Here is an 18,599-nt window from a genome sequence, read left to right as displayed (position 1 = left end):
AGGATAATGGTTTCAATCTATATTAGTCTTTTTTCTATTTGTGAAGAACCTTATTTCCTTGTTACTCATATCTTCAAGCATTATCTTTCTGGATTAATACTTCATTCTTGTATAAATTTAAAACTTCCTTAAGATTTAACTTGTGGTCTTCACTTACCGAGTCCCGTTTAAGAAAATTTGGTGATTCATCATTTATTAAAGGTCTTGAGGCTAGAATCTCTATTTTGCCTTCCAGTCTTCCCTCCATGGTTTTAATAGCATTCAACAGAGTCTTTAGAGAGATCCTAGAGTCTCCAATATCCTGAGATGTTTTCATAGAAGGCAGGTTAGGTGCAAAGCTCACACGGCGTGTAGAGTTTGGAATAACACTAGGCAAACCAACTGATGACGTTCTTTCCTTTATACTGTTTACGTGGGACCTAGAGATTTCGGGGGATTTTGAAGATGCAGGCCGCTCTGGAGATTTCCTTTTTCTTAGAGGCATTGTCAATTATTAATAAAAACAATAAAATCAGCTAAACCTAGAGTTATTTTTCAAGGAATAGCCCCTTTACTAGGAGAAACAACACAGTGTTCTAGAAGGAGCCGTAATGGAAAATATATTGAGAATGTGTTTCTCTGCTTTCAGAGTGAAGAGATCACAATGTAAAATATGACCCAGCAAAGAAACAGACCTTACGCCAACTTCCCTGTCAGAGAGCCCCTGTCAGAGAGCCCCTGTCAGACAGCCCCTGTCAGAGAGCCCCTGTCAGAGAGCGCATCTAATGAGGCCTCCTTTAACAACTCTGTGACCTCATCACTCATCAGCAGAGTCAAGTGGTTAGAACTCTATGAGTATTCCATTTGAAAACATATTTTAGTTCCTTGGTTACCAGGGGTATAGATACACAAATATCATAGACGCAGAAGTTACATATGCTTTAAGAGTTAATGATTTAAAAATAACCTAATAATATGCATGCTAAATTTGTAAATAATTGAAATGAGTCACTTTCTTCTGGTAACACCTTCCTGGGGTATGTTCTTCACTAAATGTTTTTGTTATCTTGCTTAACTTTTTCTATTCATTTGTTAAAATATTATGTGACCTACGAAAGGTTTTTAGCTTCAAGAGCCACCATGCTGACAAGTAAGCACTTTCATTACCAATACTTCTTTCAGGTGAGCATCTGCCGGCTGCAGGTGTACCCTCTTGGCACTGAGTTCTGAGTTTGCCTTTAATTCAAAAAACAAAGATACTTGTTCCTCACAACTGCCAAAATTTGTAAGGCTCAAGTTTAAAAAGCACTGCCTTTATGAAAGCATTTCTCACTGCTTCTACTCATAATAATGCTCCCTATGAATGTTCAGTAATACACTATTTTTCTGAAAAGCATAACTTTGTATTCTCTAATAAAGTTTATGGAGTACATTTCCTAACTATAATAAGCAAGTTGAATGTCTCAATCCTGCTTCAGGTATCTTTACAATTTCTGAGGCTTAGCAGAACCTTGTATGTACTAGGTGCTTGAAAAAAAGTTTGTTAAATTGAGTCAAGTGACAGCATATTGATCTTTCTGGGATTGTATGGTAAAGTGGGGAAAAAGACATCAAACAATTTCTCAAAAAAGAAATATAGCAGCAATCCGCTTTTGTAGATATTAATCACACCTGAGCATATTTAGTCTGTAGAGACTTATTCATCTTGCGTAGATGATCATTCTGTAAGCCGGTGTCAGTAAAAGATTGTACTTGTTCTTCTAGCTGTTTAACTTTTATCTAGAGGAAAAACAAAAATACAAAAAAATTTTTAAAAATAAAGACATTTAAACATATATATTTACACATATTTATATACGCCAGAAGGGGGAAAAAAGGTCATGAGTTGTAAAAAAAAAAAAAAAAATTACAGAGACTCCTTAAAACTTGCAAAAAGCAATCCAAAGTTTAATCATGCAAAAAATGATTTAGACTCTGTAGTCATTTAAATGTACTGAGATAACTCATTTGGTTTCTAGTGCTTATAGGCCTTCAAATGGACATGACTCATGAATATAACAGTGAGATTTTGTGGCTAATATAATTCAAAAATTTGTGGCTAATATATTTGAATTGTGGTACCTGGCATTCAAAACCCTTTTGAATGTGTATAATTAGAACTGTCAATGTGCAAGAAGCAGACATATCAGACCAGAAGAATGGAGTGGGGCGGAGAACAGGCATAGAGTCTTGTGTTTCACTGACACAATATTACAAAAGTTGAATAAATGGAATTCTTATATGTTGAATTATATTTTAAAACTAATTCACAAAGATGATACTCACAAGTCTCTTTTCAAAGAAAATTATCATTTTGGAGGACAAAATCATTTAATATATACTCGTAAATCTCCAAATTATGCGTTTTTCCATATTTGCTTCCTCTTATCCCCAAACCATTCATACACAACAATCAACGTTACCGAACCTACCCCTAAATCAGGAAAATTTTCATCCAAAATTTTATTTAAATCAACTGTTCCATGTCTCAATAACTTGTTTCCTATCTGTAGAGTGCAAACATCTCTTTCAGTAGCTACTGGACATTTTCAGCAACTGTTAAAATTTGAATGGGGTGTTAGAAATCAGGATGGTTAATTAGCCTTGTGGGTGACAGTTACTGGAAGAGGGTACTGGGTGTTGGGGATGTTCTGTTTCTTGATCTGAGTGCTGATCACATAGCTATATTTACTTTATAAAAAATTCATCAGGCTGTGCCCTGTGTACTTTTCAGTATATATGCTATAGTTCAACAAGAAATTAACTGTAAAAAACAAAGTAAACCAAGCACTTACCTAACTTCTAAATTAAGGTCACAAATGCAGTTGCTTATAGGGGCCAGGCAGCTAACACAATGTTGAAATCCTAGTGGTTAAGTGATGGGGCCAATGGTAGATTAGAGTGAGGCCAAAGAACTCAAACTGACATATGTTTAAAAACAATTTTAAAAGTGCTGGAAATCTTTCAGATATATATGCCATCATCCCATCTATCCACCACTGAACTTAAAAAAAAAATTACCATTAAAATTGAAAGCTTCTGTGTAGCCTATCCCAACCAAATCTCCTTTGATCCTACAGTTAACTATTTTGCTGAATGTATCATTCCCATTCTTTAAAAAATAACTTTATATGTATCCCTAAACAGTATATAGTATTGTTTTATGAGATTCATCCATGTTAACACATGTAACTCTAATGCACCTATTTAATATGCCCTCTTAAATATTTAAAATTTCAGGCTATTCCGTTCCAAGATGACCAAATAGGAACAGCTTTGGTCTGGAGCTCCCAGCGTGCCCGACACAGAAGACGGGTGATTTCTGCATTTTCACTGAGGTACCTGGTTCATCTCATTGGGACTGGTTGGACAGTGGGTGCAGCCCACAGAGGGTGAGCCAAAGCAGGGCAGGACATCGCCTCACCTGGGAAGCGCAAGGGGTCAGGGGATTTCCCTTTCCTAGCCAAGGGAAGCCGTAACAGATGGTACCTGGAAAAACAGGACACTCCTGCCCAAATACTGCGCTTTTCCAACAGTCTTAGCAAACAGCACACCAGGAGATTATATCCTGCGCCTGGCTCGGCGGGTCCTACGCCCACGGAGCCTTGCTCACTGCTAGGGCAGAAGTCTGAGGCAGCAGCCTGGCTTGGGGAGGGGCGTCCGCCATTGCTGAGGCTGGAGTAGGTAAACAAAGCAGTCAGGGAAGCTCGAACTGGGCGGAGCCCACCACAACTCAGCAAGACCTGCTGCTTCTGTAGACTCCACCTCTGGGGGGCAGGGCATAGCTGAACAAAAGGCAGCAGAAACTTCTGCAGACTTAAATGTCCCTGTCTGACAGCTCTGAAGAGAGCAGTGGTTCTCCCAGCACAGTGTCTGAGCTCTGAGAACAGACAGACTGCCTCCTCAAGTGGGTCCCTGACCCCTATGTAGTCTAACTGGGAGACACCTCCCAGTAGGGGCCAAATGACACCTCATACAGCCGGGTGCCCCTCCAGGACAAAACTTCCAGAAGAAGGATCAGGCAGCAATATTTGCTGTTCTGCAGCCTCCGTTGGTGATACCCAGGCAAACAGGGTCTGGAGTGGACCTCCAACAAACTCCAACAGACCTGCAGCTGAGGGACCTGACTGTTAGAAGGAAAACTAACAAACAGAAAGGAATAGCATCAACATCAACAAAAAGGACATCCACATGAAAACTCCATCTGTAGGTCACCAACATCAAAGACCAAAGGTAGATAAAAGCACAAAGATGGGGAGAAACCAGAGCAGAAAAGCTGAAAATTCTAAAAACCAGAGTGCCTCTTCTCTTCCAAAGGATCGCAGCTCCTCACCAGCAACGGAACAAAGCTGGACAAAGAATGACTTTGACACCCTGACAGAAGTAGACTTCAGAAGGTCGGTAATAACAAACTTCTCTGAGCCAAAGGAGGATGTTCAAACCCATTCATTGCAAGGAAGCTAAAAACCTTGAAAAAACATTAGACGAATGGCTAACTAGAAAAAACAGTGTAGAGAAGACCATAAATGACCTGATGGAGCTGAAAACCATGGCACGAGAACTACGTAATGCACACACAAGCTTCAATAGCCAATTTGATCAAGTGGAAGAAAGGGTATCAGTGATTGAAGATCAAATCAGTGAAATAAAGCGAGAAAAGAAGTTTAGAGAAAAAAGAGTAAAAAGAAATCAACAAAGCCTCCAAGAAATATGGGACTTGTGAAAAGACCAAATCTACATTTGACTGGTGTACCTGAAAGTGACAGGGAGAATGGAACCAAGATGGAAAACACTCTTCAGGATATTATCCAGGAGAACTTTCCCAACCTAGCAAGACAGGCCAACATTCAAATTCAGGATATACAGAGAACACCGCAAAGATACTCCTCGAGAAGAGCAATCCCAAGACACATAATTCTCAGATTCACCAAGGTTGAAATGAAGGAAAAAATGTTAAGGGCAGCCAGAGAGAAAAGTCGGGTTACCCACAAAGGAAAGCCCATCCGACTAACAGCAGATCTCTCAGAGAAACTCTACAAGCCAGAGAGTGGGGGCCAATATTCAACATTCTTAAAGAAAAGAATTTTCAACCCAGAATTTCATATCCAGCTAAATTAAGCTTCATAAGTGAAGGAGAAATAAAATCCTTTACAAACACACAAATGCTGAGATATTTTGTCACCACCAGGCCTGCCCTAAAAGAGCTCCTGAAGGAAGCGCTAAACATGGAAAGGAACAACCGGTACCAGCCACTGCAAAAACATGCCAAATTGCAAAGATCATTGATGCTATGAAGAAAATGCATCAACTAATGGGCAAAATAACCAGCTAACATCATGATGACAGGATCGAATTCACACATAAAAATATTAACCTTAAATGTAAATGGACTAAATGCCCCAATTAAAAGACACAGACTGGCAAATTGGTTAAAGAGTCAAGACCCATCAGTGTGCTGTATTCAGGAGACCCATCTCACATTGAGAGACACACATAGACTCAAAATAAAGGCATGGAGGAAGATCTACCAAGCAAATGGAAACCAAGAAAAAGCAGGGGTTGCAATCCTAGTCTCTGATAAAACAGACTTTAAACCAACAAAGATCAAAAGAGACAAAGAAGGCCATTATATAACGGTAAAGGGATCAATTCAACAAGAAGAGGTAACTATCCTAAATATATATGCACCCAATACAGGAGCACCCAGATTCATAAAGGAAGTTCTTAGAGACCTTTAATGAGACTTAGACTCTCACACAATAATAGCGGGAGACTTTTAACACCCTACTGTCAGTGTTCGACAGATCAATGAGACAGAAGGTTAACAAGGATATCCAGGACTTGAACTCAGCTTTGCACCACGCAGACCTAATAGACATCTACAGAACTCTCCATCCCAAATCAACAGAATATACATTCTTCTCAGCATCACACTTATTCCAAAGTTGACCATATAGTTGGAAGTAAAGCACTCCTCAGCAAATGTAAAAGAACAGAAATCACACAAACTGTCTCTCAGATGACAGTACAATCAAATTAGCACTTGGCATTAAGAAACTCACTCAAAACCGCACAACTACATGGAAACTGAACAACCTGGTGCTCCTGAATGACTACTGGGTAAATAACAAAATTAAGGCAGAAATAAAGATGTTCTTTGAAACCAATGAGAACAAAGACACAATGTACCAGAATCTCTGGGACACATTTAAAGCAGTGTGTAGAGGGAAATTTACAGCACTAAATACCCACAAGAGAAAGCAGGAAAGATCTAAAATCAACACCCTAACATCACAATGAAAAGAAATAGAGAAGCAAGAGCAAACAAATTCAAAAGCTAGCAGCAACAGGCAAGCAATAACTAAGATCAGAGCAGAACTGAAGGAGATAGAGACACAAAAAAACCTTCAAAAAAGTCAAGGAATCCAGGAGATGGTTTTTTGAAAAGATCAACAAAATTGATAGACTGCTAGCAAGACTAATAAAGAAAAAAAGAGAGAAGAATCAAATAGACACAATAAAAAGATGATAAAGGGGATATCACTACCTATCCCACAGAAATACAAACTACCATCAGAGAATACTATAAACACCTCTACACAAATAAACCAGAAAGTCTAGAAGAAATGGATAAATTCCTGGACACATACACTCTCCCAAGACTAAACCAGGAAGAAGTTGAATCTCTAAATAGACCAATAACAGGCTCTGAAATTGAGGCAATAATAGCCTACCAACCAAAAAATGTCCAGGACCAGATGGATTCACAGGCAAATTCTACTAGAGGTACAAAGAGGAGCTGATACCATTCCTTCTGAAACTATCCCAATCAATAGAAAAAGAGGGAATCCTCCCTAACTCATTCTATGAGGCCAGCATCATCGTGATACCAAAGCCTGGTAACAAAAAAAGAGAATTTTAGACCAATATCCCTGATGAACATTGATGTGAAAATCCTCAATCAAATACTGGCAAACCAAATCCAGCAGCACATCAAAAAGCTTATCCACCACAATCAAGTCAGCTTCATCTCTGGGATGCAAGACTCGTTCAACATACACAAACCAATAAACATAATCCATCACATAAACAGAACCAACGAAAAGACCACGATTATCTCAATAGATGCAGAAAAGGCCTTTGACAAAATTCAACAACCTTCATTCTAAAAACTCTCAATAAGCTAGGTATTGACGGAATGTTATCTCAAAATAATAAGAGCTATTTATGAAAAACTCACAGCCAATATCATATTGAATGGGCAAAAACTGGAAGCATTTCCTTTGAAAACTGGCACAAGACAGGGATGCCCTCTCTCACCACTCCTATTCAACATAGTATTGTAAGTTCTAGCCAGGGCAATCAGGCAAGAGAAAGAAATAAAGGGTATTCAATTAGGAAAAGAGGAAGTCAAATTGTCCCTGTTTGCAGATGACATGGCTGTATATTTAGAAAACCCCATCGTCTCAGCCTAAAATCTCCTTAAGCTGATACGCTACTTCAGCAAAGTCTCAGGATACAAAATCAATGTGCAAAAATTGCAAGCATTCCTATACACCAATAACAAACAGCCAAATCATGAGTGAACTCCCATTCACAATTGCTTCAAAGAGAATAAAATACCTAGGAATTCAACTTACAAGGGATGGGAAGGACCTCTTCAAGCAGAACTACAAACCACTGCTCAACAAAATAAAAGAAGACACAAACAAATGGAAGAACATTTATTCTTCCATAATGCCGTATGGCCATACTGCCCAAGGTAATTTATAGATTCAAGGCCATCCCCATCAAGCTACCAATGACTTTCTTCACAGAACTGGAAAAAACTACTTTAAAGTTCATATGGAACCAAAAAGGAGCCCGCATTGCCAAGACAATCCCAAGCCAAAAGAACGAAGCTGCAGGCATCACACTACCTGACTTCAAACTATACTACAAGGCTGCAGTAACCAAAACAGCATGGTACTGGCACCAAAACAGAGACATAGACCAATGGAACAGAACAGAGGCCTCAGAAATAACACTACACATCTACAACCATCTGATCTTTGACAAACCTGACAAAAACAAGAAATGGGGAAAGGATTTCCTATTTAATAAATGGTGCTGGGAACACTGGCTAGCCATATGTAGACAGCGGAAACTGGATCCCTTCCTTATACCTTATACAAAAATTAATTCAAGATGGATTAAGGACTTAAATGTTAGACCTAAAACCATAAAAACCCTAGAAGAAAACCTAAGCAATACCATTCAGGACACAGGCCTGGGCAAGGACTTCATGACTAAAACACCAAAAGCAATGACAACAAAAGTCAAAATCGACAAATGGGATCTAATTAAACTAAAGAACTTCTGTACAGCAAAAGAAACTACCATCAGAGTGAACAGGCAACCTACAGAACGGGAGAAAATTTTTGCAATCTACCCATCTGACAAAGGGCTAATATCCTGAATCTACAAAGAACTTAAACAAATTTACAAGAAAACAACAACCCCATCAAAAAGTGGGCAAAGGATATGAACAGACACTTTTCAAAAGAAGACATTTATGCAGCCAACAGACACATGAAAAAATGCTCATCATCTGCAAAAATCCTCAATAAAATACTGGCAAACTGAATCCAGCAGCACATCAAAAAGCTTATCCACCATGATCAAGTGGGCTTCATCCCAGGGATGCAAGACCGGTTCAATATACGCAAATCAATAAATTTAATCCAGCATATAAACAGAACCAAAGACAAAAACCACATGATTATCTCAATAGATGCAGAAAAGGCCTTTGACAAAATTCAACAGCCCTTCACGCTAAAAACTCTCAATAAATTAGGTATTGATGGGACGTATCTCAAAATAATAAGAGCTATCTATGACAAACCCACAGCCAATATCATACTGAATGGGAAAAAACTGGAAGCATTACCTTTGAAAACTGGCACAAGACAGGGATGCCCTCTCTCACCACTCCTATTCAACATAGTGTTGGAAGTTCTGGCCAGGGCAATTAGGCAGGAGAAGGAAATAAAGGGTATTCAATTAGGAAAAGAGAAAGTCAAATTGTCCCTGTTTGCAGATGACATGATTGTATATCTAGAAAACCCCATCATCTCAGCCCAAAATCTCCTTAAGCTGATAAGCAACTTCAGCGAAGTCTCAGGATACAAAATCAATGTACAAAAATCACAAGCATTCTTATACACCAACAACAGACAAACAGAGAGCCAAATCATGAGTGAACTCCGATTCACAATTGCTTCAAAGAGAATAAAATACCTAGGAATCCAACTTAAAGAGATGTGAAGGACCTCTTCAAGGAGAACTACAAACCACTGCTCAAGGAAATAAAAGAGGATACAAACAAATGGAAGAACATTCCGTGCTCATGGGTAGGAAGAATCAATATCGTGAAAATGGCCACACTGCCCAAGGTAATTTACAGATTCAATGCCATCCCCATCAAGCTACCAATGACTTTCTTCACAGAATTGGAAAAAACTACTTCAAAGTTCATATGGAACCAAAAAAGAGCCTGCATTGCCAAGTCAATCCTAAGCCAAAAGAACAAAGCTGGAGGCATCACACTACCTGACTTCAAACTATACTACAAGGCTACAGTAACCAAAACAGCATGGTACTAGTACCAAAACAGAGATATAGATCAATGGAACAGAACAGAGCCGTCAGAAATAATGCCACATATCTACAACTATCTGATCTTTGACAAACCTGACAAAAACAAGAAATGGGGAAAGGATTCCCTATTTAATAAATGGTGCTGGGAAAACTGGCTAGCCATATGTAGAAAGCTGAAACTGGATCCCTTCCTTACACCTTATACAAAAATCAATTCAAGATGGATTAAAGACTTAAACGTTAGACCTAAAACCATAAAAACCCTAGAAGAAAACCTAGGCATTACCATTCAGGACATAGGCATGGGCAAGGACTTCATGTCTAAAATACCAAAAGCAACAGCAACAAAAGCCAAAATTGACAAATGGGATCTAATTAAACTAAAGAGCTTCTGCACAGCAAAAGAAACTACCATAAGAGTGAACAGGCAACCTACAAAATGGGAGAAAATTTTTGCAACCTACTCATCTGACAAAGGGCTAATATCCAGAATCTACAAGGAACTCCAACAAATTTACAAGAAAAAAACAAACAACCCCATCAAAAAGTGGGTGAAGGACATGAACAGACACTTCTCAAAAGAAGACATTTATGCAGCCAAAAAACACATGAAAAAATGCTCACCATCACTGGCCATCAGAGAAATGCAAATCAAAACCACAATGAGATACCATCTCACACCAGTTAGAATGGCAATCATTAAAAAGTCAGGAAACAACAGGTGCTGGAGAGGATGTGGAGAAATAGGAACACTTTTACACTGTTGGTGGGACTGTAAACTAGTTCAACCCTTGTGGAAGGCAGTGTGGTGATTCCTCAGGGATCTAGAACTAGAAATTCCATTCAACCCAGCCATCCCATTACTGGGTATATACCCAAAGGACTATAAATCATGCTGCTATAAAGACACATGCACACGTATGTTTATTGCGGCATTATTCACAATAGCAAAGACTTGGAACCAACCCAAATGTCCAACAATGATAGACTGGATTAAGAAAATGTGGCACATATACACCATGGAATACTATGTAGCCATAAAAAATGATGAGTTCATGTCCTTTGTAGGGACATGGATGAAATTGGAAATCATCATTCTCAGTAAACTATCGCAAGAACAAAAAACCAAACACCGCGTATTCTCACTCACAGGTGGGAATTGAACAATGAGAACACATGGACACAGGAAGGGGATCATCACACTCTGGGGACTGTTGTGGGGTGGGGGGAAGGGGGAGGGATAACATTGGGAGATATACCTAATGCTAGATGACGAGTTAGTGGGTGCAGTGCACCAGCATGGCACATGTATACATATGTAACTAACCTGCACATTGCGCACATGTACCCTAAAACCTAAAGTATAATAATAATAAATTAATTTAAAAAAAATGCTCATCATCACTGGTCATCAGAGAAATGCAAATCAAAACCACAATGAGATACCATCTCACACCAGTTAGAATGCGGACCATTAAAAAGTCAGGAAACAGCAGATGCTGGAGAGGATGTGGAGAAACAGAAATACTTTTACACTGTTGGTGGAAGTGTAAACTAGTTCAACCATTGTGGAAGACAGTGTGGTGATTCCTCAAGGATCTAGAAGGAGAAATACCATTCGACCCAGCCATCCCATTACTGGGTATACCCAAAGGATTATAAATCATGCTGCTATAAAGACACATGCACATGTATGTTTATTGTGGCACTATTCACAATAGCAAAGACTTGGAACCAACCCAAAATGTTCATAGATGATAGACTGGATTAAGAAAATGTGGCACATATACACCATTCAATACTATGCAGCCATAAAAAATGGTGAGTTCATGTCCTTTGCAGGGACATGGATGCAGCTGGAAACCATCATTCTCAGCAAACTATCGCAAGGACAGAAAACCAAACACCCCATGTTCTCACTCATAGGTGAGAATTGAACAACATGAACACCTGGACACAGGGCAGGGAACATCACACCCGGGGCCTGTCGTGGGGTGGGGAGCAGGGGGAGGGATGGCATTAGGAGAAATACCTAATGTAAATGATGAGTTAATGGGTGCAGCAAACCAACATGGCACATGTATACCTATGTAACAAACCTGCATGTTGTGCACATGTACCCTAGAACTTAAAGTATAATAAAAAAAATACTGATTTTAAAACTGGCATAATTACTTTTAGTAAGGGGAAATATAACAAAATCTAGTAAAATTTAGGATATGTACATCCTAAAACCCAGTAATTCTACTCCTAAGAATTATATTTAGCTGAGAGAATCTTCTGTATATAAGGAGACAGGTACAAAAATTCATCATATCATCATTGTTATTGTTTGCAAGCAATTAAGAACTAGCCGATTATCCATCAACAGAAGAATAAATACATTGTGGCATATTTACATAATGGAATACTGTATAGCACTGAAAAGGAAGTTCAAACCATGTTTGAACATGAGGCAGCAGTTTCCAATATAGTTTACATTAACACACAAAATCCAGTATTTATATCATTCATTAACAAGTTGATTCTGAAAATGTAGTCTTTTACCAACAATTCGTATGTATATTTTTAATCCATTCTAATCCAGTTGAGAGAGAACACACAGCAGACTACTGTTTTGACTATGTTTAGTATAGAGCTCTTCCTTTAAATTGTCTTGTAAGAGTTATGTGCTCCAAGAGCACTTTCCCTAGAGCTGATGAAGTCAGTGCCTTTGGAATGTGGCAACCCAAGACCTGACATAAAAGCACCAATGAATCAATAGTTCACAATAGTTCAAAAAGTGTTTCTTCAAAGACTATCAAAAATCTTAAACTCTTATTATAGGAATATGAACAGCAAACAGGCATGTATTTCCTTTATGATTACACAGAATCTAGATAATTTCTAAGATTGCATAGTTGAGGTTTAAAAGGTCAGACAGATAACATCAGACCCATTCATAAATTATAAAATATATTTCATTCCCAGTCAAAATTTGACTTTAAGTCTGTCATGAGGGCCTGGGATTTGTCTTATGTATTTCATAATATATTTCATTTTTCTTGAAAAAACTAAAAAAAGGTTAAAGTCATGGGTCATAGACTCTTATAAGATCATTCATTTCAGAAAGGGGAAAATTATTTTATGCCTGTAAAGATGTATATACCCAGCCTGTAATGTAGCCTATTTTTCCCAATGAGAAGTAGATAAGAGAGGTGTGCTTATTCTCCTCATTTTATAGATGATTAAGATGAAACTCAAGAAAATTAAGACCTTTCCATGGTCACACAAATGTAGATAATATTTAAATGCATCACTACCTCTGCAAAATATTAATATTAATAGGTGTTCTAGTAATTCTTTTTATTGTAGTTCTTTTTATTGTTCTAGTAATGTATTGTTCCACGAGCATCGCTTATCGACTACCTTTTAGATGGCCTGCTATTTCTGGGCCCCATCCTGTCTGCTAACCCTATGGTAAACCCTTTGAGTAGACGAGGATGAGGTTAATGCTGATGTGTTTGGCAAGCTTCTAGTGAGATTACTTATCAAATCAGCTCCATAGTTGCTGCTATGGTTTGGATGTGGTTTGACCCTGCCAAAACTCATGATGCAATTTAATTGCTGACGTAATTAAATGTTGAGAGGTAGTGGGACCTTTAAGAGGTATTTGGGTAATGAGGGATCTGCTCTCATAAAGGGTTAACGCAGTCTCACAGGGGTGAATAAGTTCTTGCTCTTGGGTTGTTATAAAGTGAGGCTGCCTCTTGTGTTTGGTCTCTTTGCAAACACCCACTCTCCCATCTGCTTTCTGCCATGACATGAGGCAGCATGAGGTGTTCACAGATAGGTTGTATGATCCTGGACTTCCCAGCCTCCAGAATCATGAGACAAATAAACTTCTTTAATTTACAAATTACCCAGTCTCAGATATTCTGTTATAGCAACAGAAAACAAGACTAGAACAGTTGCCAAGCCTAACTGGGCTTCACTTCATACTATTTAGTCTAGTGGGCCTCAACTATGGTTGCAACATTGGAATCATATGAGGAGCTTTAAAAAGTACCGAAGTCTCTTGTAATCCCAGCACTTTGGGTGGCCAAGGCAGGCAGACTGCTTGAGCTCAGGAGTTCGAGACCAGCCTGGGCTACATGGAGAAACCCTATCTCCATGGAAAAACCAAAAATATGAAAAAACTTAGCTGGGTATGGTGCTGCACACCTGAATCTCAGCTACTTGGGTGACTGAGGTGGGAGGAACATTTGAGCCCGGAAGGAGGAGGCTGCAGCAAGCTCAGATATTGCACCATTGCACTCCAGCCTGGATGACAGAGTGAGACATCACACACACACACACACACACACACACACACACACACACACACAAAGCACTTCAGTCGAGGAACTATCCCCTGAGATTTTGATTAAATTGCTCTGGGATGCCTTTCTAGTCATGGGAATTTTCCCCCTACATTTTTTTCTAGAGACAGGGTCTCACCCTATCACCCAGGCAGGAATGCAATGGCATGATCATAACTCACCATAGCCTCCAACTCCTGGGCTCAAGTGATCCTCCCACCTGGGGCTCCCACCTGAGCCTCCCAAGTAGCTAGGATTACAGGCGCTTGCCATCACGCTTGCCTAATTTTTATTTATTTAATTTTTTGTAGAGACAGGGTCTTGCTATATTGCCCAGGCTGGTCTCAAACTCCTGGCCTCAAGCCATTCTCCTGCCTCAGCCTCCCAAAGTGTTGGGATCAGGTATGAACCACCACGCACAGCCTCCCCCAACATTTTATAAAATGTTTTAAATATACAGAAAAATGAAAAGAATTTTACTGTGAACATGCATACACCAACCATCCCATCCAAATTCTACCATTAATATTCTTTTATTTGCTTATCACATATCTATCCATTTATCATTTCCTCTATCCATCCATCAACCTATTTCTTCTATGCTGCATTTCAAAGTAAATGGCAGATATCATACACTTCCCAGCATGAGGAATTTTAAAAACTGCCTAGTGATTCTAATGTGTAGCTAAGACTTAGCACCACTGATTTGGATTTCAGTGTTTCCATTGGAGTTAGTTTAAGTCAGGCTTACCTATATTAGTTGCAGGCTTCCTGCTCTGGGGTACCATAGGGACAAAACCCACAGGCAGCAAAAGAATAGTATCATCACATTTACTCAATTGCCTCTGAGTCTGTTTCCAGATTTGTTTCTTTTTAGAAATGTGTTATAAAAATTCAGCAAAAAGAGGTATACGCTTTCTACATTCTCAGTGAATGACCATGCATAAAATGATTATAATAAAGTTTCAAATAGTCACAGAATGGGTTTTGGCTTCACAATTTTAGGTTTCAGCAACTACAGTATGTAAATAGAAGTCACCTGGCTATTAATGAGCTCACAAACTTAAGGATGTTCAGAGACTATAGACTTAGTAAATGACAGAGCTAGGTATTCTCAAAAATCTAGCAATATTTAATTTGATAATTGGTATTTTTAAAATTCAGACAAGAAAAATCAGAAAATAAATCTCATACCTGGAGTTTTCCCTTTTCATAGGCCAGTTTATTTTTACTTTCAGTAATTTTTCCCAAGACTTTTTCCACCTTCTGTTGGGCAAGCTGATAAGGCAAACACAGGCATCAGAACCTCTAGGCATAGAAAGGAATAACCATTTTCATTTTTAAACAAGTATTTACATCCTTACCATTTCTATCATCATAAGATCAAGATTCCTATTTATTTGCTACTGCTGCTTTTAGTCTTTCCCTACATAGTTGATCACAGGGCTAATATGCAACATGTACAGAGACTGCTAATAAAAGCATGAAGCTTTAAGACTATCAGAGTTTGTTGGTTTTGTATATTAACTTTTTTTGTTGTGTCAGTTATTCCTTTGTAGTTGTGATCCAACACGGATGTGGTGTGGTTGTGTCAGTGACTGCAGGTAGTCTGTGGAGCATTACACAGTTCTTTACGGAAACAGCAGCTGCTTTGTGACCAGGACCACTAACAGCAGAAGGCACCTCACTTACCATGGTAAAAAGCAGTTTAGAAAAATCTCAAAAACAAAATAAATGTTTATTGGAGACTCAAACTCACTGTTTGATCAAATACTCAACACAGTATTATCTGGGGCAAACATTACCAAAGGTTTCATATTTGACGAAATTACATATTTTCATTATTCAAACAGCCTTTAATAATGACAGTTATTTTTTCATATCCTGTTGTTCTCAGACTATATCAGAAAAAAATAAGTACAAAATTTAAATTTTGGGCCATATTGGTACTTTCTTTATATGAGGGGCACCATTAAGTGATTGAAGATGGAATTTTCACTCTCCACAATCAATGCCAGTGTTAAATCTTAATAACAGGAAATATTGCCATATGTCAAAATCATCTTCATAAACCAAATGTGGAGATAATGCACACAAAGCAAATGTGACTGAAGACACAAACTCTTAATCACTCATAAGCTAACTAGCTGCACTATGGATCATTTGCAGTAAATCTAAAGTTCAACGTCTTATTAATGTTGGTAAGTATCTCATATTGACATTATTCACTATTTCTGGTTTATATTTGCTTATTCTGTGAATAACAGAACAGAGTGCCTTTTAGGCATTTTAAGCCAAAGAATTTTAGACTTTTGTTTTATGTTCAATTTTAGGTAAGCTGATAAAGATAAAACCCATGTATTAATTCACATAAGAGATATTCCTCACTATCTCCAACATGATTACAGCTATTCTTCAGTCACCACTTTGTAACATCCTTTAAGTGTGTGAACCTACCACACCTGCTTCTAAATAAAAGCAAAAACACATTCCAAACTAGATTACTATAATCTGTAACTCATATTTTCCTCTGTTCAAAATATTTTTTATGAGAAGGCAAACTAAGCTGCGCACAGTGGCTCACACTTGTAATCCCAGCACTTTAGGTGGCTGAGGTGGGAGAATCACTTGAGGCCAGGAATTCAAGACCAGTCTGGTCAACATAGCAAGACCCTGTCTCTACAAAAAAGTAAAAAATTAGCTGGGCATAGTGGTGCATGCCTGTAGTCCTAGTTACTTGAGAGGTTGAGGCAGGAGAATTGCTTGAACCCAGCTGGTCGAGGCTACAGTGAGCCGTGATGGTGCCATTGCACTCCAGCCTGGAAGACAGAGCAAGACCCCCATTTCAAAAAAAAAAAAAAAAAAAAAGGCACAGTAGTCTGGAGCATTGTTTTCTCCTTAGCAGTTGCCTTGGCTAGAAGAATTTTCATTTTTGACATTCAACACTTGATAAAAATCTATGGAAAAGCCCTTGTATACCACCTACCGTAAAATCATACACCTTTAATATAAAAACTTATACCCAATATTAGGCTTTGGTGGATTATTAACTATTAGACCAAGTATTTGTCCTGTCAGAATTAATATTTATTTCATACATTCTTATACATATTCATAATTCAGTTTTTAAAAGTTTTAAAAATCACTGTGTTGCTCCCACTAAGGCAAAGGAAAATATGTTTTAAAAAGCATTTAGACCAGTAGAGTATTGGTTTCAAAATAACCTGAGCAAAATGTAGACTGCTATCAATAAATAGGAAACCCATGATGATAAATACATTATCAAAAATTAGTTCATCATCGATTAATTTTTGTGGAAAACACAGTGCTCTTTGCCAAAATATTATCTATTTTGGGAACTATGATACAAAATCATTCCATGAATGTAACATTACAATTTAGGATTATGTTGACCAAGTCTTCAGCAGCAAATAAATTGTAAGGATGGTCAATAATACCACAAAAGCAAAGCTACAAGAATTGAACAATGAGAACACATGGACACAGGAAGGGGAACATCACACACTGGGGCCTGTTGCGGGGTGGGGGGAGGGGGGAGGGATAGCATTTGGAGATATACCTAATGTTAAATGACGAGTTAATGGGTGCAGCACACCAACGTGGCACACGTATACATATGTAACAAACCTGCACGTTGTGCACATGTACCCTAAAACTTAAAGTATAATAAAAAAAAAAGCTTAATTATTTAAAATTCGATTCAAACTTCTACAAATTAAGATGTATCAGTGTGCTGTAAAGCATAGTAAGAACATATAAAAAACCAAGAACTAGAGTTAACCTAAAATATGCTAGCTCTAACAAATACTAAACACTCAAATATAACTATCTTCTTGAAATGGGGAAAGTTTTTTTTAAAGAATAACTTAAATTATCTGGGTCTTCTATAAAAGGTGACCAGAAATTTAAAAAATAATGGAGCTTTTTCCCTATCAATACAATTCCCTCTTTCAGGCAAAGGCATAAAGAAATTCCATTAATCTTTTAAATATACTTTTAAAACAATAATTTTCCCATTTTGCCACCAAAGAGAATGCTAATGTACTAAATGAAAACTGAGCAAAATCAAAATGTGATAATATTTGACAAAGGGTCACTTATTTAAATATTATGACATACACAAAAAATAATTGTTCCAAGTTGCTAAGGGAAAGTGGATGTTAAGGCAGTTACTTAAATTACTGTTTACAGATTTAAATAGGCCCTGTACTTTCATCAACAGGAGACAAGAAATTAGAAACCACTTAAATGAGTGACTATCTCAGGTTTTGAGTTACAGAAGAGTGAACTGAAATTAACTTTTGCTTAAATACTCTTGGCAATATACTATAAACATTATTAATATACAGAGCAAAACAGAAACTGGGGAATCACTTGAGAAACATCATACAGAGAAAGATACCAAACATTAGAATATCCATTTTAACTCAGAAACAGAAAGATACCAATCTGTGGAAAAGCAGGAAGTAAAAATAGGAAGAATTATCTTAAGATATGAAAGACAGGTTGCCAAAGATCAACAGTAAGCCATAAAATTATTTCTAAAATCATTTTTTAAATCTAGGTGAGCTGTACAAGTTA

At 37.9% G+C, this 18,599-nt stretch overlaps 2 protein-coding genes across 34 annotated transcripts in view; one reads left to right on the top strand and one right to left on the bottom strand.

Annotated features, from left to right (window-relative positions):
• Positions 1-18,599, bottom strand: part of CCDC150 (coiled-coil domain containing 150) — a 94,296-nt gene that overhangs the window by 19,373 nt on the left and 56,324 nt on the right. For 15 of the 30 annotated variants that reach the window (XM_024243874.2, XM_063712935.1, XM_054549608.1 and 12 more), the window contains 2 exons: positions 15,192-15,275; positions 1,651-1,758 (listed from right to left, as the gene is read on the bottom strand). In XM_024243874.2, coding sequence (XP_024099642.2) covers positions 1,651-1,758; positions 15,192-15,275 — 192 coding nt within the window. Of the gene's footprint in view, positions 1-157; positions 882-1,152; positions 1,216-1,650; positions 1,759-15,191; positions 15,276-18,599 lie in introns of those variants that run through there. The other 15 variants (XR_010136068.1, XM_024243873.2, XM_024243875.2 and 12 more) reach the window with 3 other exon arrangements.
• Positions 846-15,676, top strand: LOC112132376 (uncharacterized). 4 transcript variants are annotated; one of them, XM_054549616.2, is made up of 4 exons: positions 846-1,016; positions 1,098-1,161; positions 3,259-3,356; positions 15,543-15,676. In XM_054549616.2, the coding sequence occupies exons 2-4, from the start codon at positions 1,120-1,122 to the stop codon at positions 15,652-15,654; spliced, it is 252 nt and encodes an 83-aa protein (XP_054405591.1). In that variant the 5' UTR covers positions 846-1,016; positions 1,098-1,119; the 3' UTR covers positions 15,655-15,676. The 4 variants fall into 4 exon arrangements, 2 of the variants coding, with proteins under 2 accessions (XP_054405591.1, XP_054405590.1); XM_054549615.2 differs by having other exon boundaries at positions 859-1,161; XR_008522928.2 differs by lacking the exon at positions 1,098-1,161 and having other exon boundaries at positions 870-1,016.

The sequence above is a fragment of the Pongo abelii genome, chromosome 11 (assembly GCF_028885655.2).
Source record: "Pongo abelii isolate AG06213 chromosome 11, NHGRI_mPonAbe1-v2.0_pri, whole genome shotgun sequence".
Lineage (NCBI taxonomy): Eukaryota > Metazoa > Chordata > Mammalia > Primates > Hominidae > Pongo > Pongo abelii.
This window is presented reverse-complemented; position numbering and strand designations above follow the sequence as displayed.

Bases quoted from the DNA above. Each gene is read 5' to 3' on its own strand.
- LOC112132376 (XM_054549615.2), top strand. From the start codon at position 1,033: ATGTTTTTGTTATCTTGCTTAACTTTTTCTATTCATTTGTTAAAATAT. The intron at 1,162-3,258 runs GTGAGCATCTGC...TTAAAATTTCAG, and splicing joins ATTACCAATACTTCTTTCAG to GCTATTCCGTTCCAAGATGA. The intron at 3,357-15,542 runs GTACCTGGTTCA...TTGTTGTGTCAG, and splicing joins ATTTCTGCATTTTCACTGAG to TTATTCCTTTGTAGTTGTGA.